This window comes from Anoplolepis gracilipes, chromosome 1 (genome assembly GCF_047496725.1).
Source record: "Anoplolepis gracilipes chromosome 1, ASM4749672v1, whole genome shotgun sequence".
Classification (NCBI taxonomy): Eukaryota; Metazoa; Arthropoda; class Insecta; order Hymenoptera; family Formicidae; genus Anoplolepis; species Anoplolepis gracilipes.
In genome coordinates, this window is record NC_132970.1 from 24,203,566 (window position 1) to 24,226,526 (window position 22,961).

Consider the following 22,961-nt stretch of genomic DNA (forward strand, 5'->3'; position numbering starts at 1 on the left):
TGTAAAAATGGTGCTCGTATTGTAGACTGCTATCTATATCATGTTGATCATTTGGTATCTAGGATATGCTAAATACCTTTTTTAATAACATACGGATATCTTCTGAGCACAGTAATAGACATATTTATAATATAGACATATAATATAGATTAGATATTTTATAACATATTTGTTGGATTAGTTTTGATGACGAAACATCAAGTGAGTAAAATGATATCATCAGAAGGTCAGAACTACTTTCGGCGGAGGTTTGAGGATCTAAAATTATTTTTTCTTAAATACCATTATTATTTACAAAATTATAAATAATTTATGTCTAGAAAAAGTGTTTAAATAACAAATATATAAAATAACACCCTAATTTTTCAGCCCTCATTTCGACATTTTGTAGACTTTTATGTTCTCTATGAGTAGTGTGTCGCACATATGTATGTCGCTCTTGCCGTTCATATAGTAGCAACGGCGACGACGACGGCGACGGTGGTGGTTGCGATGCGATGGTGGTGCAGTAGGGTGGTGATGCGTCGTACGTATGGTGTAGCACGCGGTAAGCACGCGGCCCCGTATATGCAGACAGTTTAGTGGTGGCCGCCCCGCGAGTACAGTTGTCGCGTGAAATATTGCGATTCATAAAATAAAACAGGCCTGCGGTCGAGGACGCGTACATATAGCCGCCGGCCGCTAACTATCCTAACCCTCACCCTTCTTCCCTCCCCTCCCCCTTTACCCCTTTCCCCCGTTCCCCCGTATGCGCCGCCACCTCTCATTCCCTTTTCGTTCCCTCTACCCTTCTCCGCAGCCTTCTCTTTCTTCTAACGTGGCCCTTCTCTTCTGGTGGTATGGCGGTAACCCGGCTGGTGCGATACCCCACATCTCCCGTCGCACTTTCTCTTTTTCTCTTTCTTTTTCTCTCTACTCACCTTCCTTCTTTCCCAGCCCTCTGACTGCATCGCTGTACCCAGCTCTTTATCTTTCTTTCCGTCGCTGGATTATCCATTGGACACAATGGGTATACGGAGGCTCCTGGGAATCGTAAAAAGAATGCGCAATCGAAAATATTTCGGGATAGTGGGATAAAATACCAGGTGACACACGTACGTTCAGACTGTCTTTTTCTGTAGTTTGGCATTTTAGCGATGTTAATTGACGAGTTTACATCATGCGATGTAGGTAGTAAGTAATAAGCCGCGTGATATATATATATATATATATATATATATATATATATATATATATATATAATTGTTTCTTTGTAAAATTACGTTTAATTAAATTAGAGTTACAAATGTTGAAGAACAATTACACGCACAGTTACGAAAACAATAATTCGAGTCTTTTTACGTGGGCACATACACTCTATATTATGTTAACCCTCCACGTTCTCTATTCTTTTTTTTCATCTTTTCCTCTTCAGCCTCCTCTTCTCGTACATTTACCCACGGTTGGCTGAAACGCCGCCAAGCCACAAGCGCCGGCTTTCCTCGCGCGTCCAAATTTTTTGGCTACCACTGCGACATTTCGTCGTGGAATCCGCACTTGTGGAGTGCACGCGGGGATGGTTGCAAAACGCGGCTTACTGTTAGAAAGTCCCTCATAAGAATGCCACGTTATAAAGACCGACGTACAATGTATTATATAAATAAAATGCAAGAAAAACAGATAAACAAATGTAAACAAAACATAATATATATATTATCAATATATATATATATATATATATATATATATATATATATATATATATATATATATGTACAATAAAATTTTGTCGCAATAGCATTTGCAATAGAATTTTGTGTTTTTTTCTTATACGTACAACTTTATATATTATACAAAATCTATTGATATTTAATTTATACATTTATTATTTTGATAAAAGATATGATATGCATATATATTAAGACAATTTAGATTATAATTAACAATTAGATATTATTATCAAAATTATCATATTTCTTTTTTCTGCAACGTTTTGTAACATATCGATTGAAAGCATATATTATTATATATTGCGTGTAATAATAAGCATAAAATATTGTACAAATTTTCAAATTGTACAATAGTTTGTCAACTGTCGATGTAGGCTGCTCCCTTTTCTCCTTCTTACTGGATCATTAAAAAAGAATATTGTGTGTACATAAAATGTTGCATTGAACAAATAGAAACGTATAATTGATGATTTTTTTAATCGCTAAATAATGGCACAAGAATTAACCGCGAGTGTATAATCGAGTATAAATTAGTAGCCATGGTCGATAGCTTTGATGTCGAAAATCGTAGACTGGATTGGAATTCTGTCAAGATTCTTATGAAAACGATTGTCCCTTCGAAACAAGATAGCGAAAAACGTCAACGTATATCGTGCTTAAGACGCTTCTCTCTTCCGGAGGCACCTCCTTTTCCGCCAACGAAATTAGCGGGGACATGTTTATTGTAAATGAATCCTACTCCGAAGGCGGCTCGTGGAGGACTGTTACGTGTCCCTGGAACACGGCAGCGGGGCGCAGGCGGTTGCGGCAACAGATAGAAAGAGAGAGAGAGAGAAAGAGAGAGAGAGAGAGAGAGAGAGAGAGAGAGAGAGAGAGAGAGAGAGAGAGAGAGAGAGAGAGAGAGAGAGAGAGAGAGAGAGAGAGAGAAAGAGAGAGACAGACACAGACAGAAAGAAAGAGAGAAGGAGAGAAGGAGAGAAGGAGAGAAAAGCGTTGAGGCAGAACGAGAGAGACAGGATAAGGGTAGTTGCGAGGGTGCTGGTGCGCGGGCGCGGGTGAGGGTGCGGGTGCGGGCGCGGGCGCGGACGCGGGCGTGCGCTCACTACTCCGATTTATGCGCCCGTTACCGAGCCCTCTGGTGCAATTAAGCTCGCGTTATAATATTGTTGTTTATTCTGAGCCCCGACTGCAAAGCGTTAACCACCCTTCCGTTTTGCCTTTCCTCCCCTTTCCATTCCTCGTCTGTCTCTATCCCCGCTACACACCTATACACACATACCGTCCGCGCAAACCCCTAATCTTCCTGACGCGGCGAGACTGGAGAGACGCGCTCTTGCCTCGACTTTCAGCATCAGCGCGCCAATGCCGGCTTGCTAACCAACCACTTTCCCGAGGGATTGTCGAGAACGAAGTTCCGTTTTGTTTGTTCCGGCGGGGCCGTCTTTGATTGGAAGACTCGCGTTAATGCCGAGTTATTCCGACGCGTGGTCACGTGTGCGCTAATGAAACCTACTTTCGGTGGTAGTAACATGCGCGCATGGACGACACAACTTATTGTCATTTGCGATTTCATTCTCGCGATTAGAGGATATCGTATTCTCTAAGGCACGAATTTTTGCAATTAGTTGTCATTATAATTCTACAGCAAACATTTTTCTCGTCAAATAATACGAATTTAATTTATTTATTTAGAATTATGCTATTATGTCCAGTCATCGAACCAATATTTTTTATCATTTTATAATCTATTTATACGGTTAAATTTATATTTTATAATTTTTTTTAAATTTTTCTCTATTTTGTTATAAGTATTATAGTAAATTAATAATATAAGACATATAAATTATTACAATAACAGTTAAAATTGTTTTATGAAAAAATTTTTTATATATATATTTATTTTTTTTTATATTTTATTTTTCATTTTTCGAAATGGTTTATTCTAATCGATATATATCAATAATTCGATGTATCTATAATCGCCTGTGTGTGTAGATATGTAGATGTATCAGCTCCATGTTTTTATAAATTCCAGAAATCGACAATCTTGGTCGATCAATATGTGTTTTTCAGTTTTATTCTTAAAATCACATACATAATAATGCTTGTGAATCATTGATCAAACCGGTTTTGCGGCGAGATGGTAGCGAAAGTGACGAAATCAATGTGCACTTGATAGGTAACTGTCGGTAAAAAAATTAATTGAAAACAAAATCACGATATTGACAATCTTTTCAATAATCCAAATAAGTATACTCAAATAAATCATAGCGATGTAATTGCAAATGAGAAGCGTATTATAATAAATATAAATATTTTTCAAATTTTACAAAAGTCAAATTTGAAAATAAAGCAAAAAAGGACAAAAAGTTTAATGTATATAAAAAATAGATAATATAATATAAATCCTGTATTATTATAAATGTATATTCTCAAAATTATTAATATGATAATTATGAGATATAAGACTGTGATCGATTTCTAATGTACAAAAAATGTGTATAAAAAATATCTTTTTATATTATTTTAAAATAACCGCGTACATATATATTTCTTTGTAAAATTTTATATATTTGATATTTTTTTGGAATGTTTTAAAAATTAAATCTTAAAATATTATCACACAGTTCTGTTGCTAAGTCTCGAAAGAGAGAAATCGAAAGTCAAAGTCTTACAGCGCGCTTGAGATGCAATTAATATGAATAAATAGAGAGTCTCGTCTAGATTATTTTATTCAACTGTAAAAAAACGACAAAGAGGAGAAGAAGAAGAAGAAGAAGAAAGAAAGAAAAGCTATAAGGAAGGCGAGACGCGAACGATGCATGAAACGTAAATACTTGGAGCTGGTCGAGCAGTCTCGACCTGCTGAGGTGGGTGGAATCGACGATTCCAACCAGGACGATGGCTGAGGTGGGATCGTGATGGACCGTGATGGCGGTGTGGTCGTGCAACGATGCCGAAGAGGAGGCCGGACCGGAGTGAACCGAAGGTGATGCATGGCCGACGGTTCCTACGGCGGGGCCGCAGACGAAGAAATAAAGAATAAGAAGAATATCCGCTTCGCCGGGTCCAGAGCCGGCCCCCTGGAGCAAACGCTGTCATAACTCAATCCCACCTTCGTCCGCTCGTACGTCCGTACGTCCGTCCTGCACCGGTGCAGGTTGCACCTGCATTTGTCTCTCTCCTTCACCGATATCTCTACTCTTTTCTTCTCTTTCTCCTTCCCCTGTCGTATTTTGCCTCTCGTCGAGAGCTGATCTTGATTATGGCGAAGTACGAGCTCGATGTAGAGCCATCGGGATCTACCTCCTTACTCATTAGATTCCATCGATGCTCTTTTTTCCCCGACTTTCTCGTTACGGAAAATAGAAGGAGATTATAATACATTGCACGTAATTGCGAGTATACGTGTGACTTTTTTATCTCATTTTTCATTATACGTATACATACACATATATTATGTTTTATTATGTTCTTACGGTTTCCTCCTTCCTAATGAATTTTAACAATAGCATTATTAATGATATAATTAAATTCTCTGTGTTATAATGATATATCACTTGCTTTTATATTGTTTTGACTATTTTTATATACTTATTTATTTCTAAGACATTCTACCCTTTGCACACAATTTTAGAATATAAATTGGATATTTTTAACTTTTACATTTTTTTATTTTTACACTAAATCTATTATATATAATTTTTATTCTTCCACTAACAGTAGAAAGTACTCAAAACAATTGTGTTTTTCATTTTTTTACATTTTACGAGTATCGTCAATTAGAGGACTATTACCGTAAGAAAATTTGTATAACATATAAAAAGTGAAAATTGTAAACCGATATTCATAAAACATTGAAGTAAAAAGCAATAATCAAAGTTCTTTACATATAAGAATTATAAAAAAAAATGTACCTTCGAGAAAGACAGCTTGCAGTTGCAAGATGGCAAGCTTGGTACTAATTATTTAATTTTTCTCCCATTTACAAAATATTCGATTTATTACCTCGTCATTCAAGTTTTGTCCAATTCACCGAAATTGTGCGGACAAAGCCAAGAGCAAAGTATAAAATGATGACATGGCGCGGTGTTCTAAGCGTGAGGATATGTCAGTGACACACGAGTCGAAGTCGAACAATACGGCGAAGTCATGCATAAATCATTCGCAGTAATAAAGATCCACTTGTCGCGGCTGGATATTTATGAATCGCCCTCGGTTCTCCGCGCGCCAGAAGAGAATCACCTTTTAGCTCTCGCGTCGGTCCGGATGAACGATCGTCCGATTTCGAGATAATCGAAGAGGTCAGGGGCGGAGGGGACTAGAGCGCGGACCTAAAGGCCGGGAAGACGTAGAGAGACGAAAAGGGAGGGAAAGAGAGCCGTAAGGGGACCGGAGGAAGAAGAGGAGGAAAAGAAGAAGAAGAAGAAGAAGACGAAGAAGAAGAAGAAGAAGAAGAAGAAGAAGAAGAAGAAGAAAACGCGGGGTCGTTCGTTGTAGAGGCCGCAGACCGACAGATCGAGCGAAGGACCGCGAGGCCATAAATACCTCAGCGCGTTCAGCCAATTAAAACAAATCATTTTAATGCGCAACCTTTTTAATTAATGCCCGTGCTCGCTCGCTCTCATCCGCATCTCTCCTCTCGCATAGTACACGGTCGCTTCAGAACCGTGGCTCTCTGCCATTCCCATCCCAACGATCGGATGGGAGAAGAGCTGTATTAACCTATACGTCACTATATCCTGTCTGACTCTTCTCGTGCTATATATGCCCGCGATTACTATAAACCGACGAGCAATCCCGATCGAGCCAATCTTTCTGGGAGGAGAGAGGGGGAGGGGAGGGACTATTATATACTTAGCTACCTGATATTAATTTCAGGCGAATTTTCGCTTGAGTATTATGAACATCTTTTACCATTTTCTTCTTTTCCGTTTTTTTTTTTTTTTTTTTTTTTTTTTTTGTGTTTTGTCTGCACATATGTGTGTACATGTGTGCGTGCGTGCGTATGTAGGAAAAAGGAGAGGACAGAAAATATGCGCTCGCATACGTGATCGAAAAGTCACTGGCGTCGAGATACTTTTCAATTAATTAACGTTTGAAAATAAGTGACGAATTTATGTTCTTTTGTAATTTTAAACTTTCAAGTTTCTATTTTTAATTGTTAAGAGAGATATATAACAATAATTTTCAAAAATATTTATAAATTTTTCAACGCAATATACTCTGCGTTGAATAAAGAGAAAATTTTATTCTTTTTCTTTCAATTTTTGTTTTATTTTTAGATATATATAAGTACGGAATTCAGCGAGCAAAGATTTTAATCATCTTATAAAGTTTCACAATTGTAAAGTTGAATCATACATATATATACCAATATATTATAAACAGAGCAAAAATTATAAAATTATCAGTTTATTCGAAACCGTAAAAATATTACTTAATTTTTTTCATCTTATCATAATTATACGTATGGTTTCGGTGCATTCTTGCAACGAACGTATATATATATATATATATTAGATTTGTTCAAGCTAATTTGATATAACATACGATATGAGGTGAAAAACTGGTTAAAAAGACTAATAGTTTTTTTGTAATAATATTTCAATATGTAATTTTACTCGAATTTTAACAACTGAAATACATAAATATATCAATTTGATGAAATAATACATTATCAATTTTAACGAAACTAATATTCCGTAAATTATAATGCAATATATTTAATACATAGATAACGATGTGGTCCATTATAGTGACCACGCAATTTTAAATAATATTGCGTTCAACAATTTAAACTTTATTTATTACCAAAAAATAAATATAAATATATGTAACGAAAATGTTATTATTTAGAGTTTCTTTTTATCATTCGGAAAGATAACGTTTTCTTTTATCAAGAAATTTAAATAATCTCTATTCATCCGAATATTATAATTAATACGTTTATTCCACGAATCGGTTAAAGCTAGCCTGAATTTAAGAACGACATAAAGACAACAATCTGAACATGTTTATATCGGTTTGTTATGCGCGATTACAAGTGGCAATCAACGAGCGTGTGAGATAAAGTGAAACCTTAGCCCGTCGTGGCTTTTACTGCAATGGGATCCGGATAGAATAAAAAACGTTAAAAATTGGCGCGAGATGCTATAAAGTCGTCAAGCCGTTTAATGGTAGCAACGCGACGTGCTCGATCCTCCGAAGGGATTGCGTGACCCTGAGGAGGCGGTGGTCGGCGAGGCCGCCCGGAAATCGCGGTTGTCTCCCGCAAGACGAGTTTCCCCTCGTCTCCCTCCGCGAAGAAATGTTCCTGCGTGTCGTCGTTTATTGACGTGGATATAACAGCGATCACGCGGCGACACGAATTAGACTTTTAAATAGCGGTCGACTCTAAGAGCCGCCGCACCGCCGTGACGTTCGGTACGTATTTCACGAGATGACGGCGGACGTCGCGCGCTAAATCATCCTCGGTGACCGCATCCGCTTGCCCAATCGAGCAACTGAAGCTCCCCATAACGATCTCTTGTCACGCCTGCGACATTCCACCGAAAAACGCGGACTGAGAGACCTCCGTTGGCCTTCTTCTCCACCTCCTCCTCCTCTTTTTTCTGCTTCTTTTTTTTCCTTTTTCTCTCTCTTTACTTTTAGTCTCTCTCTCTCTCTCTCTCTCTCTCTCTCTCTCTCTCTCTCTCTCTCTCTCTCTCTCTCTCTCTCGCATCAACGTGTCTCGTCGCTTATGACCGGCGCCGGTATTATACTGTTCTATCAGAATTCCAGCGGGGTCTCGTACGCTTGCCTAGCTTCGCGCGCAAGATTTCTCAATGTCATAATTCAAGCGCCGGGTGTACCGAGCGATCGATATGGATGCCGGTCATGGTACACTTTTCGGTTGATCTGACAATGAGCTCTCGTCTGGGATTGACGCGTCTTGCGTTCGCTTGCGGTAGATTGTTAAATTTTTTTGATTGCGTGTGTGTGTGCGCGTACGTACAAGGTTTTTATACAATACTATATTTGTAAAATTATAAATAATAATATTATATCGTCGCGGATAAATTTATCATGTCATTGTATGAACTTTGAACACAAGATTTTATTTTAAAATATCTATAGAAAATTGCAAGTACTCGAAGAAAAATATTCCATCTATGAAATAAGAGTTCTTAATATATGTATATATGTATATTAATATGCATTCTGCGTATGTAATCTCTCTTTCTCTCTCTTTCTCTCTCTCTCTCTCTCTCTCTCTCTCTCTCTCTCTCTCTCTCTCTCTCTCTGCGCAGACTCCTGGAGCAACAGCTAATAATCATAATTATTTTATTTTCATAGTTTAATAAAAAAATCGTCGCTTGGTTTATTGTGATTCACCTGACACATCTCATAATCTGTCGAATTATTTAAATTAGATCTTGACTTAAATAATCCGCGTAGAATTATGATCAATAATCATAGTCGCTCGATTCTAACGATCGAATAGAAAGATCGACTTTTTATAGGATTAGTCGACTCGTGCAATATCTTACGTCTTATAGGCGTCCTGGCGGATAATGCCTGATTGTTTCTCTATCCTTCTCACATCCTACTCGCATCTTTCTCGAGTTATCTCAAATTCCTGAAAAGGCACGCTCGAGCGAGCACCGCTCGCCTTCCGCGAACTTGATACGTCGCGATAAAGCTAAACCAAACTATACAACACTTTTGACAGTTTTTAGTTGCTAAAGTGTCGCACGTCATCGATTAGACGTGAAATAATCGTATATTTACATGATCACCTGTCATCGATTTTCTTATCGCGTATACTCGAGTTATGTCTCAATTTATTTATTCACAGAAATTTATTTCATATAATTTATTATATAGTTACTTATACTCGCAATTATAATATCAATGTTCGAGTGTCTTTTTAAAAATTATTGAAAGCGTTCTATTATATGTATACGTTACCATATATATACTTGAAATACTCATTGTAATTTCTTTAGTAAAATCTTGTGTCTGTGTTTGTGTCGTTGCTTTAATCAATGGCATTTTCACTAATTTAGTTTAAGAGAGTATTCTTTTTATTTCGTAATATTTTATATCATAAATTAAATGTCTCTTACATCTCTAGGCGATTATAAGGTTGAACTTATTCGAGGAAATTGATATAGTACGTAGAAAGTGATAGTACATAGTATTTCTCTCGACGCTATAGTTGTATACCAAGTAAGATTCCATGTATTTCGCTTCCATTTTCCTTTGCAAGAGTTCATTATGATGAGAAAAATTTTCCCAAGGCGTCACAACGCGATGTGAAAAAATACGACTTTACATGTATATTACCCCGTTACTGTCACTTTTATCGTCGACTTGAATCCGCCGGAAAAGTCTTGTCTTCGGATACTGCAACTATCGTAATTCAGCGCAATTACGTTCATGCGAATCTTGAATCGCGGCCACCGCTACAGCAAGTTTGATACAATCAAAGCTTATCATTAATTTCTTTCAAAGAACGGATCACGAGTAATTTCTTTGATTTTATTATAACGAGCATTTTATCATTTCCGTGCGGTGTATGAATATGAAACGTGCCGTGAACATTCAAGAGAAACAATCGTTTCCACGGTTAACTAAATTATTATGCTTCTTCCTCGTGAGTTTCGCGATCGTCGCACGAAATAAAATGCGTACCAACATTCTCGCTTCAAGTTGTTGTTTTATAGTTTAAGTATACTACGATCGGATATGTCTACTAATTGATGATGATTTGGAAATATAATTAGATTTTCTTAACTTATATTTCTCATTAGAAATATGTATAAGAGAAGAGTTATTGACTTTTTATTATTTTACTTTCAATTTTTAAATTTCTAAAAAATCGTCATTGTGTGTGTGATATAGATATGGATATACATATATGTATCTTATATTCCAATTTAAAATAAAATGTTGCAATTTTTAATATTTAGATTCGTTTTTTTAAATTTTAATTTGCTGCCAATCGTAATATTATAAATATAGTTAGCACACACACACACACACACACACACACACACACACACACACACACAATAAAATACATAAGTCGAAGATATGTCGAATATATATATATATATGTATATATACATATATATATAAAAGTAAAAAATGCAATCAAAATACCCGTATAATCAAAGGAGCCGAAAAAACGCTTAATCCATTGGACATAAACTCTCAAACATTACGGTGCCAAATAGCTTAGCGTTGAGCAGGGTTTAACATTTCCGCAGAGCGTATTTTAAAGAATCTTCATTGGGCAAAAATGCGCGCGAAAAACGTGAGATTTTATACAGTCACGCGCTTTTATCGCAAATTTATCTGTGTAAACATTTAATGTTTTTATATTGCTTTATTGGTATGTTTGTATGTGTATAAAGTATATTTAATATTATATAACAATAAAATAGAAAATAACTTGCTAACAAATATTTTATTTGTGCGTTATAAAAATTTGCAGATGTCATGATTCTTATATAACTTTAAAAAAAAAACATTTACATCATGAACATCTCAGACATAGGTTTCGATAGAATTAATTTGTCAATAATTGAAATGCCTAAAAAGTACTCTCTGTATATTATCCTTTGAATAACTTTTATGCAATTTTTTGAATTTTTGAGGAGTTGAAAAACGTCGCACAGTTTTTTTTGTCAAACATGTTCTTTATCTTTGCTACACATTTACGTTGAAAAGTTTCGCCATGACACGTTGCAACGCGCGATTAAAATTAAATTCAGTTATTTTCTATTATATATGTTCTGTCCAAAAACATGATAAAACGCAAACAGAAGCTACGATACATTTTCGGATTAGCCAATCGCGACATCTCCACCGAGGAAGTCTAAAAATCCGATATGACGAAGTAAGATCACACGTCTCTGACTCTTATCTTTATCCCGACTCTCATCTCTGCGCGTCTCTATTCACCATTTCGCACGCAAGCAAAATGCGTAAGCACGCGAGAGTACCTGTTTCCATACAGGGTATCCACACCGCAGGTATCCACCACGATTCCAGACACGCAGCGACTACCTGGCTCGCAGGTGCAAACCCATGTCCGGAGGCTCGTGCGAAGGCGTATATATTCTGATTATTATAAAACTCGGCGTTATATATACGTATATATACTTGCGTATAGCCAATTAAATAAGCAATTTCGCCAGTGCTCCTTCTAGGGCTGCCCAAAAATTTTCAAGAGCTTTGTCTTCTTCTCTTTTCTTTCAACTACTCGCCTCGTCTTTCTCACATTCTTTAGAAATCTCCGAGTTATCCCTGATATATATTGTCGAGTTAACATCTCGAAAAATTCGCCTCCTTCGTCCTGATGCCGCGAGCGCTTTCTTCCAGTCGTGTCAGGATTCAAGATTCGTCGACAGGAATATGTACCGCGGACAAGATTACTAAGGATATATACAGGAAATTCGTTGCGATTTCGATAATGTCAACGAAAGCACTAACTCGGATTAAATTTCTGTATCTTTATCGATTGTTCTGTATTTATCCTTGCTCGATCCTTTGTAAAATATCTATATACTGTCACAGTGCAGCTTCTTAGGAAATATATTTCTTAATTATTATACGTACATTATATACATATTATAAAGCACAGAATCTTTATGGCTAGTTATTTATAAAAAGCTTTTTATAAAAAGAATTTATAAAGAGTTTACGACATATTAAATAGCAAACACTCTTGAAACGCTCTTTCCTATAGAAAAACAAATTTATTTTGTGAATTTTTTGTCAAAGATAAAAAGTGTATATCAAACGCGTTTTTTTTTAACTTTTAGATTTAATATAAAAAATTAATTAATTTCCTATTTTCTTGCGATAAGAAATTGCATCAATGACATGCGTCACATTTAAGATGTGCCAAGTGGTCAAGCAGATTGATGCACATTTATCGTGCTTGCGATCAGGAGGAGGCCGTTAATTAAAAGTGCCTCCACGTGTTTATCGCATTTACGAGTTTCTCGGCTTGGCTTCTGCTAATTCAAGTTGCTTCGAAACGATGCGGAGAACGGAATGTTCGTTTCCATCTAATTATAAAGCAGCTGTATTGCACTCGCATATTTCACTTGCGCTTAAAGGATGGGAAATTCCGCGCGGCATGAAGCACGAAGCACGAAGCACCAAGCACGAAGCACGAAGCACGAAGCACACGGCAACGTGCAGGACTAGATCCGGCCTCAATACGTCTTGTTGACTCACTTAACGCAACACGGCAAGTTCACTAACCGTATAGATCGTCACCCCCTGACAGAAACTATTTAAAGTGCGGTGTCTGTGTTGCGCTCCACCAGCGGTAAGTTGATATAAGATGCAACAGCTGCGATCGGATCGTACGGCGTGTAAACGGGCCGATGGTCACACGCGTACCAAGCATACGCCAGACCATTGTGCTGTCTTATTACAGGTTGAATTTAACGAAAGCGCCAAAGGGTCTCTCTACCTATCGCAGAATCATTATTCACACAACGGCCTTCTGGGCCGATAGCGCTCGCGGATATTCCAAAAATCGTCATGCAAAACCGCCCATGCATTTTCAAGATGCACTTGTTACCGCAAGATTCATTAACAAGACGGTAGTTGTCTTTTTACGGTACTTATTTTTCTTCTAAAAGAAGGGACGCAAACAAGCAACTATCAACTTGGCGAATAAGAGCCAGACGCGGATGTTAATGCGTAAATTTCTTAAAAATAAATTTAAAAAAATTTTTTTTTTTCGCGAAAATTGAAACGTGCACAGGGCATACATTTTACTTGGTGTATTTACCGAAAAATAGATTCTCATTTTTAAGAATACTATAAACTCCTCTTTACCCCTCAAAAGACTTAGTAAAAATTGGACCAAATGAAATGTAAGGTATTTTGAGAAATGTTTTGTCTTTTTGTTTGAATAATTTTTTAAAAAATTCATCTAATTCTCTAACTGAGATTAGACAAAACTTTATAGTTTTAGGGATACTATGTTTATTATTTATAATTATATATATGTATTTTTTTATTATCTCTTTCATTTACGTCTATTATTATAATATAAAATGTAAACGTTTTTAGCTATTAGTAAAATCTAATATATTTGAAAATAATGTCTATGTGTATTTTAAAGCTATGTAATTTAGAAAATGAAATATCTTTTAGTAATGTATGTTTTGTGTTGTTTCTATTTGTTTAGACATGCTCTTCGACAGCATATACTGCGACACGCTGGTAAAAAGTACAAGTGTGGACTTCCAGGATGTCCCACGATTCTTCGTACTGCATCTGAATTGAAAAGCCACCGAAGATTGGTCCACGATAACATCGAGAAACAATATCCATGTCCTAATTGCTCTTATGCTGCAAAAACAAAGACACAGTTGCGCAGGTAAGCAAGATGTTAGATTATAATTTATTCATTATTATAGTTTTTAATAAATTATGTTAGATTGATTATTGTTTTCTCTCTCTCTCTCTCTCTCTCTCTCTCTCTTTCTCTCTCTCTTTCTCTCTCTCTTTTCTCTCTTTCTCCCCCGCCCCCTCTCTCTTCTTTTCTTTTAAGAATTTCAAAATACATTTTGAATGGATAAAATCTTAAAAATAAAACTATATGTTCTTTTATAGAATAAGCTATCTAGAAATTACAAATTCTTAAATTTTATATAAGTTATAAGCTATATATTCATATACAGAAAAAAGTGAGTATCAAATCAAAACTTATATACTCATATGAATGCGTTCATTGTTTCATATATACGCAACAATTTATAATCTTTTTAGAAGAATTTAAAAATCTTAAATTTCAACAATATTACAATCTTATTGTATTTCAATATTACAATTGTCATTTCAAGAATAAAATAATTATTTTAACTCTAAGAAAATTATAATCTTGGATTTGAACACGTGTTATTTTCTATCCAACAAGATGTGTTTTTTCCTCCCCATTCAAGAAAATTATTCTTAAATAACAAGAATATATTTTTCTTGGTTGAACTATATAAAATGTCTTCATCCAAGCAAATTTTCTTTGTGTTTAACGCAATATAATCTCATTTCAAGATTTATATTTTAAAACTAAAGATATTGTCAAAATAAGAATATTCTTTTTTTCTGTGTATATACTTCATAAAAGAAATTTCTAACATATTCGCATATGTAAAAAATCTCATCGTTTCTCGTTAAGAGAGGAGGAAAGATGGATTGCTGAATGCAACAACCTTGTCAAAAGTGCAACGACTATTGCATCTGAATATTACGGACGCTCGATATTTGAATCCTTTAGCTATCAATTAACAAAACGGATGTCGAGTTAAGATGACATGCGTTTCGAGAGTTGCGAGAGTTATCTTTTTAACAATTCAGTTCGCGTACGATCTATGACTCCATCTCGTAAGGGCTGACTTCTCTCGGACTGCCGATATTATTGACATTAATTTTAATCGAGGTCCTCGCCGGGGGACGCATTTCTGTGCCATTAATCGCGCGGCTCACGACTCACGGCTCACGGCTCACGGCTCACGGCTCACGGCTCACGGCTCACGGCTCACGGCTCACGGCTCACGGCTCACGATTCGCGTATGTATGATCGATGTCTTCGAAGAAGCGGAAAATTAATTGCGAGGACGCAAGTACTCGCGTCGCGCGCCGTTACGCATACGTAATTACGAGAACGCGGACAGTGAAAGAATCAATCTTCGTGGATTATTGATAGAGACAACGGAGAGGATATAATTTGAAGAGTAATTTATCGAAAATCCGATTATACATCTCTGTGCACGCGGCGAATGGCCTACTCGATACTCGGTAATTTTCATACCGTCTTTTATCTTCTCTCTAGATTTATTCTCTCCAGTTATTTTAAGATTCACAATTGGACGCTCACGCGACGCTCTGTGTATTTGAATTAATTCACGGTTCAATGATTCATTCAGACATGAAATATTTTCATTTTACTCACCTTTGTCATCCTATATGTATGTGTGTGCGTGTGTGCGTGTGTGTGTGTGTGTGTGTGTGTGTGTGTGTGTGTGTGTGTGTGTATGTGTGTATGTGTGCAATATATTTGCAGACATTTGTAAAAAAGTAAAATGTAAAAGAAAATGAAATACATTGAAAAACATAAAAATATTTTATAATTTTAACATCTTTACATTGATTTTTTTGTCTTGTTAGGTTGTAAGTTCATTAAATGACAGCGTTTTGCCGACTTGCTGTCGGTCACTAATAAGCAAGATGTACGATTAATTTAATTTCTATTATTATTTTATCTTGTGTTACTTTTTTATTTAAAACACAAAATGTTGATAACATGATTTAGATTTCATATTATATATATGTAGGAAATGAAAGATTTCTATAAATTGAGTTTATTTGCTAATCAAAAGTTAAATATAGTATAATAGATTTATTATGCCATTCATCAAAATGCAGGTAGAAATTTTCCTTTGATCAATCCGTGTAATATAATTTTTTCGATTAATATTCAATATCACAACAGTGCAATCGATTATACCTTAGTAATATCTTACAATTAGTAATATACGCATATATTCAAAATCGAGAGATCTAATATAAAGTAAATAGAGACTATATGTATATAGGGACAAAATGTTTGTAATCAATTTTGTCTCCTTTGACGTACGCTTTTTTTTCACGACAGCATTCAAAGAGTAGAGAAAAAATACAAATGTCGCGCGCGCGCGCGCGAGAGAGAGAAAGAGAGAGAGAGAGAGAGAGAGAGAGAGAGAGAGAGAGAGAGAGAGAGAGAAAAGAGAGAGAGAGAGGAGGGAGAGAGGCGAGAACAAATGAGAGGAATGGCGCCGCCGTGATGGTGAGAGAAAGATGGAGATGAAGAACCACGAAAGCGGAAGTTGCGTGCAGCGACCGGCTAAGTGCGGGCAACCCGTTATGATCGTCCGCGCATGGCGATGGTCGCCGCGATATTTCATCGCGAATTGAGTACTTACTACGTGAGTCGAACTCAACGCAACCGCAGAGTATATTCGCGTGGACTCTCTCTCCCTCTCTCTCTCTCTCTCTCTCTCTCTCCTTTCCCTCCCTCTTCCACCGATGCTTCTCTTCCGCATATGTCCATTCGTCGCCCTATCTTTCTCTCTTTCGCCTTCTCTTCCTTTCTTACACAGTCTCTGTCTCTCTGCCGCGATCTCGCAGAGATGAGAGTAAATCACGCAGGTTTTTAATTAAACGTGTCACGCATCTCGAACCTGATATACACATAGTCCGACCAACGGCTGCCTCGTAATATCGCGCACGCATATCGCATCGTTCATAATCATCGAGCCACGACTATGACAGTGGATTTCGCAAAATACAAAAGACGAGAGAACTTCTATAAAAAAGGGAGGACTCTCTGATGCGCGATCTCGTATCTTTCATAAAAAAAAAACTGAAAAAGTGTATACATATTTTCAGTGTTTCCTCGTACGCTTTGGCTGTGTACAGACATTTCTGGTCTCGACAGCGAGGGAGAAAAACAAACACTTACATATAAATTATTTTGTCGAAGTTTTCATAAATAAATTAATTCATTATAAATTTTTTTTTTAGAAAATTAATAAATATTACAATAATATTACGATTTTGAGGTTATATTATACTTTACAGCACAAATATTTACATTAACATATAAATTAATTGTTATAATTATTAATACTTAAATTAATTATTAATTTTTTATTTTAAAAGGCTAAAAGTGTTTTGTGCAAATTCGTGAATCTCAAAATGTATTATATTAGATGTTAATTTTTGACTGAGCTAATTCGCCGTCAGTTCTTCCTTAGCAGGTCTCATTTTCTTTATTTCTATTATTACACAGATTTCGATTGTCAAATACACACACACACACACGTGCGCGCGCAGATTTGCTTAGTGATCGTGGCAGCGAATGAATCAAAGAATTAATAACTTGTAGCGGAAGTACCTTGTTTGCGTGAAAATAAAATTTACACATCAGATTTATGATTTTAATTTATTTATATGTATGTCTTTTGATCTGCAACATCGACTTATTGTTAGACGACAGAGTCGGCAACGAAAGTTAAGGTGTTAATCTATAATCTGTTATATATACATATACATATAAACTTTACATTACGCACATTATCTGGTTTTATTACATTATTAAATTTTTGTTTTATTTATATATATTTTTATATTTTTATTCTATTCTTTTACTTTTGTTTAAAAAGATCGTTATCATTATATATATAATATTATAGATAAACCATAAGTCATTTTGATTATTATAGTCATTATAGTTATAGATCTTGAGATAAAACTGACTGATTTGTTTTTACAAATCGATGAACACGTTGAAAATGCTCCCGTTCCTGAAAAACTTCCAGAAGATATCGTTTCTCTATCTTCTTACTCTTTAAAGTTTTCTTCTTATAATGACAAATTCATACTTCTCTCTGCCGAGACTATCGCGGCAACGATTACTTGATGCGTGACATCGCTATATGATGCCTCAACAGATATATTTTCAAGATTAGATACTCGGTATATCGACTTTACCTCGGTATATAGAAAGTTTATCTGGCGCTAATAGCTGCGTTGACCGGTATTAGCGCTTGGGCGTTAATCAGACTTTCATAAAATGCTTCGATTGGCTCCAATAAATTTCGCATCCGCTCAATTCCAATGGGAATTTTCATTTAATGGTAATAATCGTGCATATCGGATACGTAAATCCTTATCATTATGCTTTAATTGCCTGCATCAGTGGATTCAACACCGAAAGAGTCTAATTAACGGAAAGAACGTGTAACGATCGCTTCCATAAAATTACGCGAATTTGCAAGAAGATTTTACGATTGTCGATTATCATTGATTATTATTTTAATTTAAAGTGATTATATTAATTCCAGACATAGAACGAGACACGAAGATTCTATAAACTCTGAGAAGATCCAAACCCACTCTTGCACTTACGACGGTTGCAATTTTAAGACGAAAATCAGTTCTCACTTGCGAAGACACATGCGATTGCACACAGGCTCCAAACCATACAAATGTCGGCATTGTTCTTATGCGAGTAACACTTTGGTAAGTAGTTGCTGTGTAACACATATACTTATACGATATATGGTACATATGTACGTTTTCTCCTCAAACACAAGAGGAAAACAATTTTTCAAAATCTTATCATACACATTATCGTCATATACTGATTGATATTTTTTTAAATTAAATAATGAAGTGTAGAAACTTTCTATGGACACCTATTTTTTTGACCATTTACATATAATATATAATATATTGTATATAAGGAAATACGTGACTACTGCTTGATGCAAAATGTAACACAAGTTTTTTCGCGATCTCTGCAATCAGTAAGAGAAATCTGATTTTTACAATCTGATTTCGATCGATGAAAGAAAAATCTAAAAATGTAAAAAATGTTTTGAAAAATTCTTCGCGCGCAATTCGCGTCCGGAGTTATATAGAATATACATTCTTGCAAACGCTGATGGCCGTCAATCGAAAGTTAAATTTAAGTTGACTTGAAGTTTCTTGTAGCCCTGACACGGTGCAATTTTTGTGCCGCCAGTGACTCTCCATAAATTAAGTAAAGTACACCTTAACGTTTGGACCGTGCCGCCGCCGCCGCCGCCGCCGCCGCCGCCGCCGCCGCCGCCGCCGCCGCCACGCCGTCGCTGCCGCCGAGGCACGATAAGATAACGAGTTAATTGTGCTCACTGGATGCCCACACACGCACAGGCTAGTCATATCGAGCGGCCGGTATGCTAATGTTCTTTGAAGCTTCAGTTGGGATGCGACTCGCATCTCGTATACGAGGTCTTCGTGTCTCTCTTTGATAGCGACATAAACTTATTCCAGTGATTCTCAATCGCGTTTGTCAATACATCTATCAGATGTTCCGCAATTTTCCTCTAACAATCAATATAACAAAGGAGAATTTTATACTGAATCTCGATTCAAGTTTCTACAAATCAGAGAAATAATGAATACAAATATACCGCGACAACGTGCGGATGTCAATAATTTTAATTAAAATTTAAACTGTTTAGATAAATAAAAAAATGTTTTGACTTTTATTTCTTTTTCCTGAAATGCTTTGATTTATTGTGAGGATAGTTACATATCTTTTTCGTCTATTGATGATTTTGCTCTTACTTCGCGAACGTATTCCTTCCTGCTCTTCGCCTTCAGTTTCTCTCTGTTTTTATGATCAGTACTCGGCAGACTTTTGTCAAGAGTACCTCTTTTCAAGTTAACATTGGATTAATGTTAAATATAGTATTTGCACTTGTATTAGTCATTAAAAGTCATGGGAAAAAGTCGCTTCAGTCCATTAGATTATAAAGCTAAAAGATAATAAAGATGATAAATACATATTAAAATAAATAAAGCAAATGATAAAAGTTGCGAAATAATATATTCATCACTTGTGCGAATTAATGATATGTAAAGATTTGAAGTATTCGCACTACATGATAATAATCATAAAACTTTATTTTACTTTATCTTATTTAATTCTAATTATTTGTGATATATCTATTACACATAAAAGAACGTCAAGGTTTTTTTTTTAATTGATTATTTAATGTCTAGCGTCATTCACGTATTTTCAATTTGTAGAAATTTTCCTTTTTTTGTGTCCTTTGCTAAATATATTTATGATTGATATGACAAATATCTCATGACTATTGCCATTTTATTATCAGATGAGATAAATTGGTTAATGTTATTTATAAAATTTTTATTTATAGAACTTTTGTAACGAAAAATGAGAGAAAAGTCGAACTTGTACTTTGTAGTTTTTCAAACACTGATCTGGGTTATATAAAATTTTTTTTTCATCTTGCTCCATAATTTTACGATCCATTCGCGAAGTCAAGAATGTTGCCGATTCTTCGATAACTTTGAATTCACTCAGACGTTTAATGTTGTAATTGTAGACTATTATGTCTCTCTGTCCCTCTCTCATAAAAAGAAAATCAAATATTGAAGTAATAAGTTGAAAAAAATAAAAGTGCAACGTGACTACCATTAAGGCGGATTTATCAGATGACTTACAAAAAGTTTAAAAAATATAAATTTATTTAAAATTTTTGTTGCAATTTATCTTTGAGTATAAATATGAAAAAGTGATTTATATTTCGATATATATCATTAATCTTTTGAATATGATAATCTAATTCTAGTTTTAATAACATAACTGCAGGAGTTATACTTCAAATGTCGAAATAAAATTTTGCAAAGTAATTTTATTTAAATATGATATTCAAATAATATATTAACTTTTTTAACATCTTATTCTATTATACTGTGTGGATCTTTTCTCAAAAATTATTATTACATTCCCTTACTATCTGTATCTGATAATCGTAAAAACAAATTATGCGCCTCTTTAGCTCAAACGACTTAGTTTATTGATGTGAAAAAGAATTTAACTTCGTGGAAATCCAAATCGGTCGGCCTAATAATATATTCATATTATATTAGATTTTCATGACAATATGCAGTCTCTTCGTGTCGCAAGATCTGCGAGACCACCCATAGCGGTGTGAACGAGGCTTAATTTGCGCACGTCACGGTACGTTGCTCGCGAAAAGATTTACTTATAAGAAATTAAATTTGATGTGGCCATCAGCGGCTCGTATAAGCTCGCCTGGTAGGAAGATGTTTACGACTACGACTGGCTACTTAAGACTGAGAGAATAAAGCGCCTTCAAATGCGCCAATGGTGTAGCCAATAAACGCGAGCGTCCGGTTCTGCGGCCAACAGACTCCTCAGTCACCATTGGGTATTCAATGTTGAACGGACGCAAACGAAAAGGCGATTCAATTCGAAATTTAACTCGACGCGAGACATGGCGCGGCAACTTTGTGCTTTGTGCCAAATCGTTGTAAAAGATTTTTTTATACAAGTTTTTAACTTAAAAAAAATTTTAGTAGAGCCCAAACGACAGTAGATATAATATATAGTTTTGAAGATTTCAAGAAGAATATGAAAGCCATGTAAAATAATTAAATGAACAATCATAAAATATGCTTGATTCGTCGAATAAATGCCATTAGAAAATCAATATCGATCACTGACTAATTACGTTAGAATAATTACGTAGTCCTAAAAATGCTATAAATTTTATCAATTGTTACAGCACACCGCTATTACAAATTCTAGTACCTAAGACTAAACTGTCGATATATGAAATATACATATAATAAATATAAAAATAAAATTAATATAAAATATTATATAATAAAATAAAATAATAATGAAATATAATATTGACATGTATAAAATATAATAATGAAATATCGTAATACATAAAAAATCGGAGTATGCTGATCGATCGCATGATCGTAATCGGCGCGATTAAGTCGCCCATGTACTCGCAGTCTAATTATTAATTGTTTTTGTTTATATACATATATATATATCATAGGTAATATTTATGTTTACAGGAAAATCTCCGAAAGCACGTACTATCAACGAGTCTACATCCAGGTAAGACAATTTATGCATGTGATTTTTGCAAGGGGAAGACGTCGAAGCCATTCTACACGAATTTTGCCAAGGAACTTCGTGCTCACTTGTTGGAAATTCACACGAAAGACTTTCCAACACCAAATGATGCAAATACCTACGTCCTCGGGATTTTTTCCGTCAATTCCAATGTCAACGCTTCTACATCTAATTAATCAAAAAAGAACACCAAGAAAATATCAATTGCTTAATTTACACAATTTGATTAAATCGATGTCTCTTGAGAATAAGATATAAAAACGTAATAATCTAAATGCAATGATTTTAATATTCCTTGCTGTTATAAATATTTGATTTCTTTTTTATGAATTTTGCTAACAATGATAGAATATCTTTTATTATATACAAAAAAAAGGAAATGTCATTATTGTTTTATAAAAATTTTTTTATACTTTGATTATTACAAGATTTATTTCATTATTGCGTGATAAAGTAATGTGACATAATTTGAGATGCGTATTTTATTTTTCTCAAACTATCATCAATATCACTGTATACCATATACAGTACGTTTGCATCAGTTCTTTACGCCGATTTTTCCAAAGACGAGCCTTCACGGCTGCACGACCTGGTAGAATTGTATACCGAAGCAGGAAGTAGTTTAAGTGATGTACGATCACGTGGCACAGTATATAACTTGGACACGTATAGAATCGAATTTTTATGCTCGATGCACGGTGCGATGCGAGACATTACGAGGA

The 22,961-nt window shown here is 35.3% G+C and overlaps 1 protein-coding gene across 5 annotated transcripts in view; it reads left to right on the forward strand.

The window, feature by feature from the left end:
* LOC140670888 (uncharacterized) overlaps positions 1-22,426 on the forward strand; it is a 376,593-nt gene extending 354,167 nt beyond the window's left edge. For all 5 annotated transcript variants that reach the window (XM_072901711.1, XM_072901751.1, XM_072901742.1 and 2 more), the window contains 3 exons: positions 13,915-14,106; positions 18,611-18,788; positions 22,179-22,426. In XM_072901711.1, the coding sequence (XP_072757812.1) occupies positions 13,915-14,106; positions 18,611-18,788; positions 22,179-22,415 (607 nt within the window). In that variant the 3' untranslated portion in view covers positions 22,416-22,426. The remainder of the gene's footprint in view (positions 1-13,914; positions 14,107-18,610; positions 18,789-22,178) is intronic.
* The last annotated feature ends 535 nt before the right edge of the window (positions 22,427-22,961 follow it).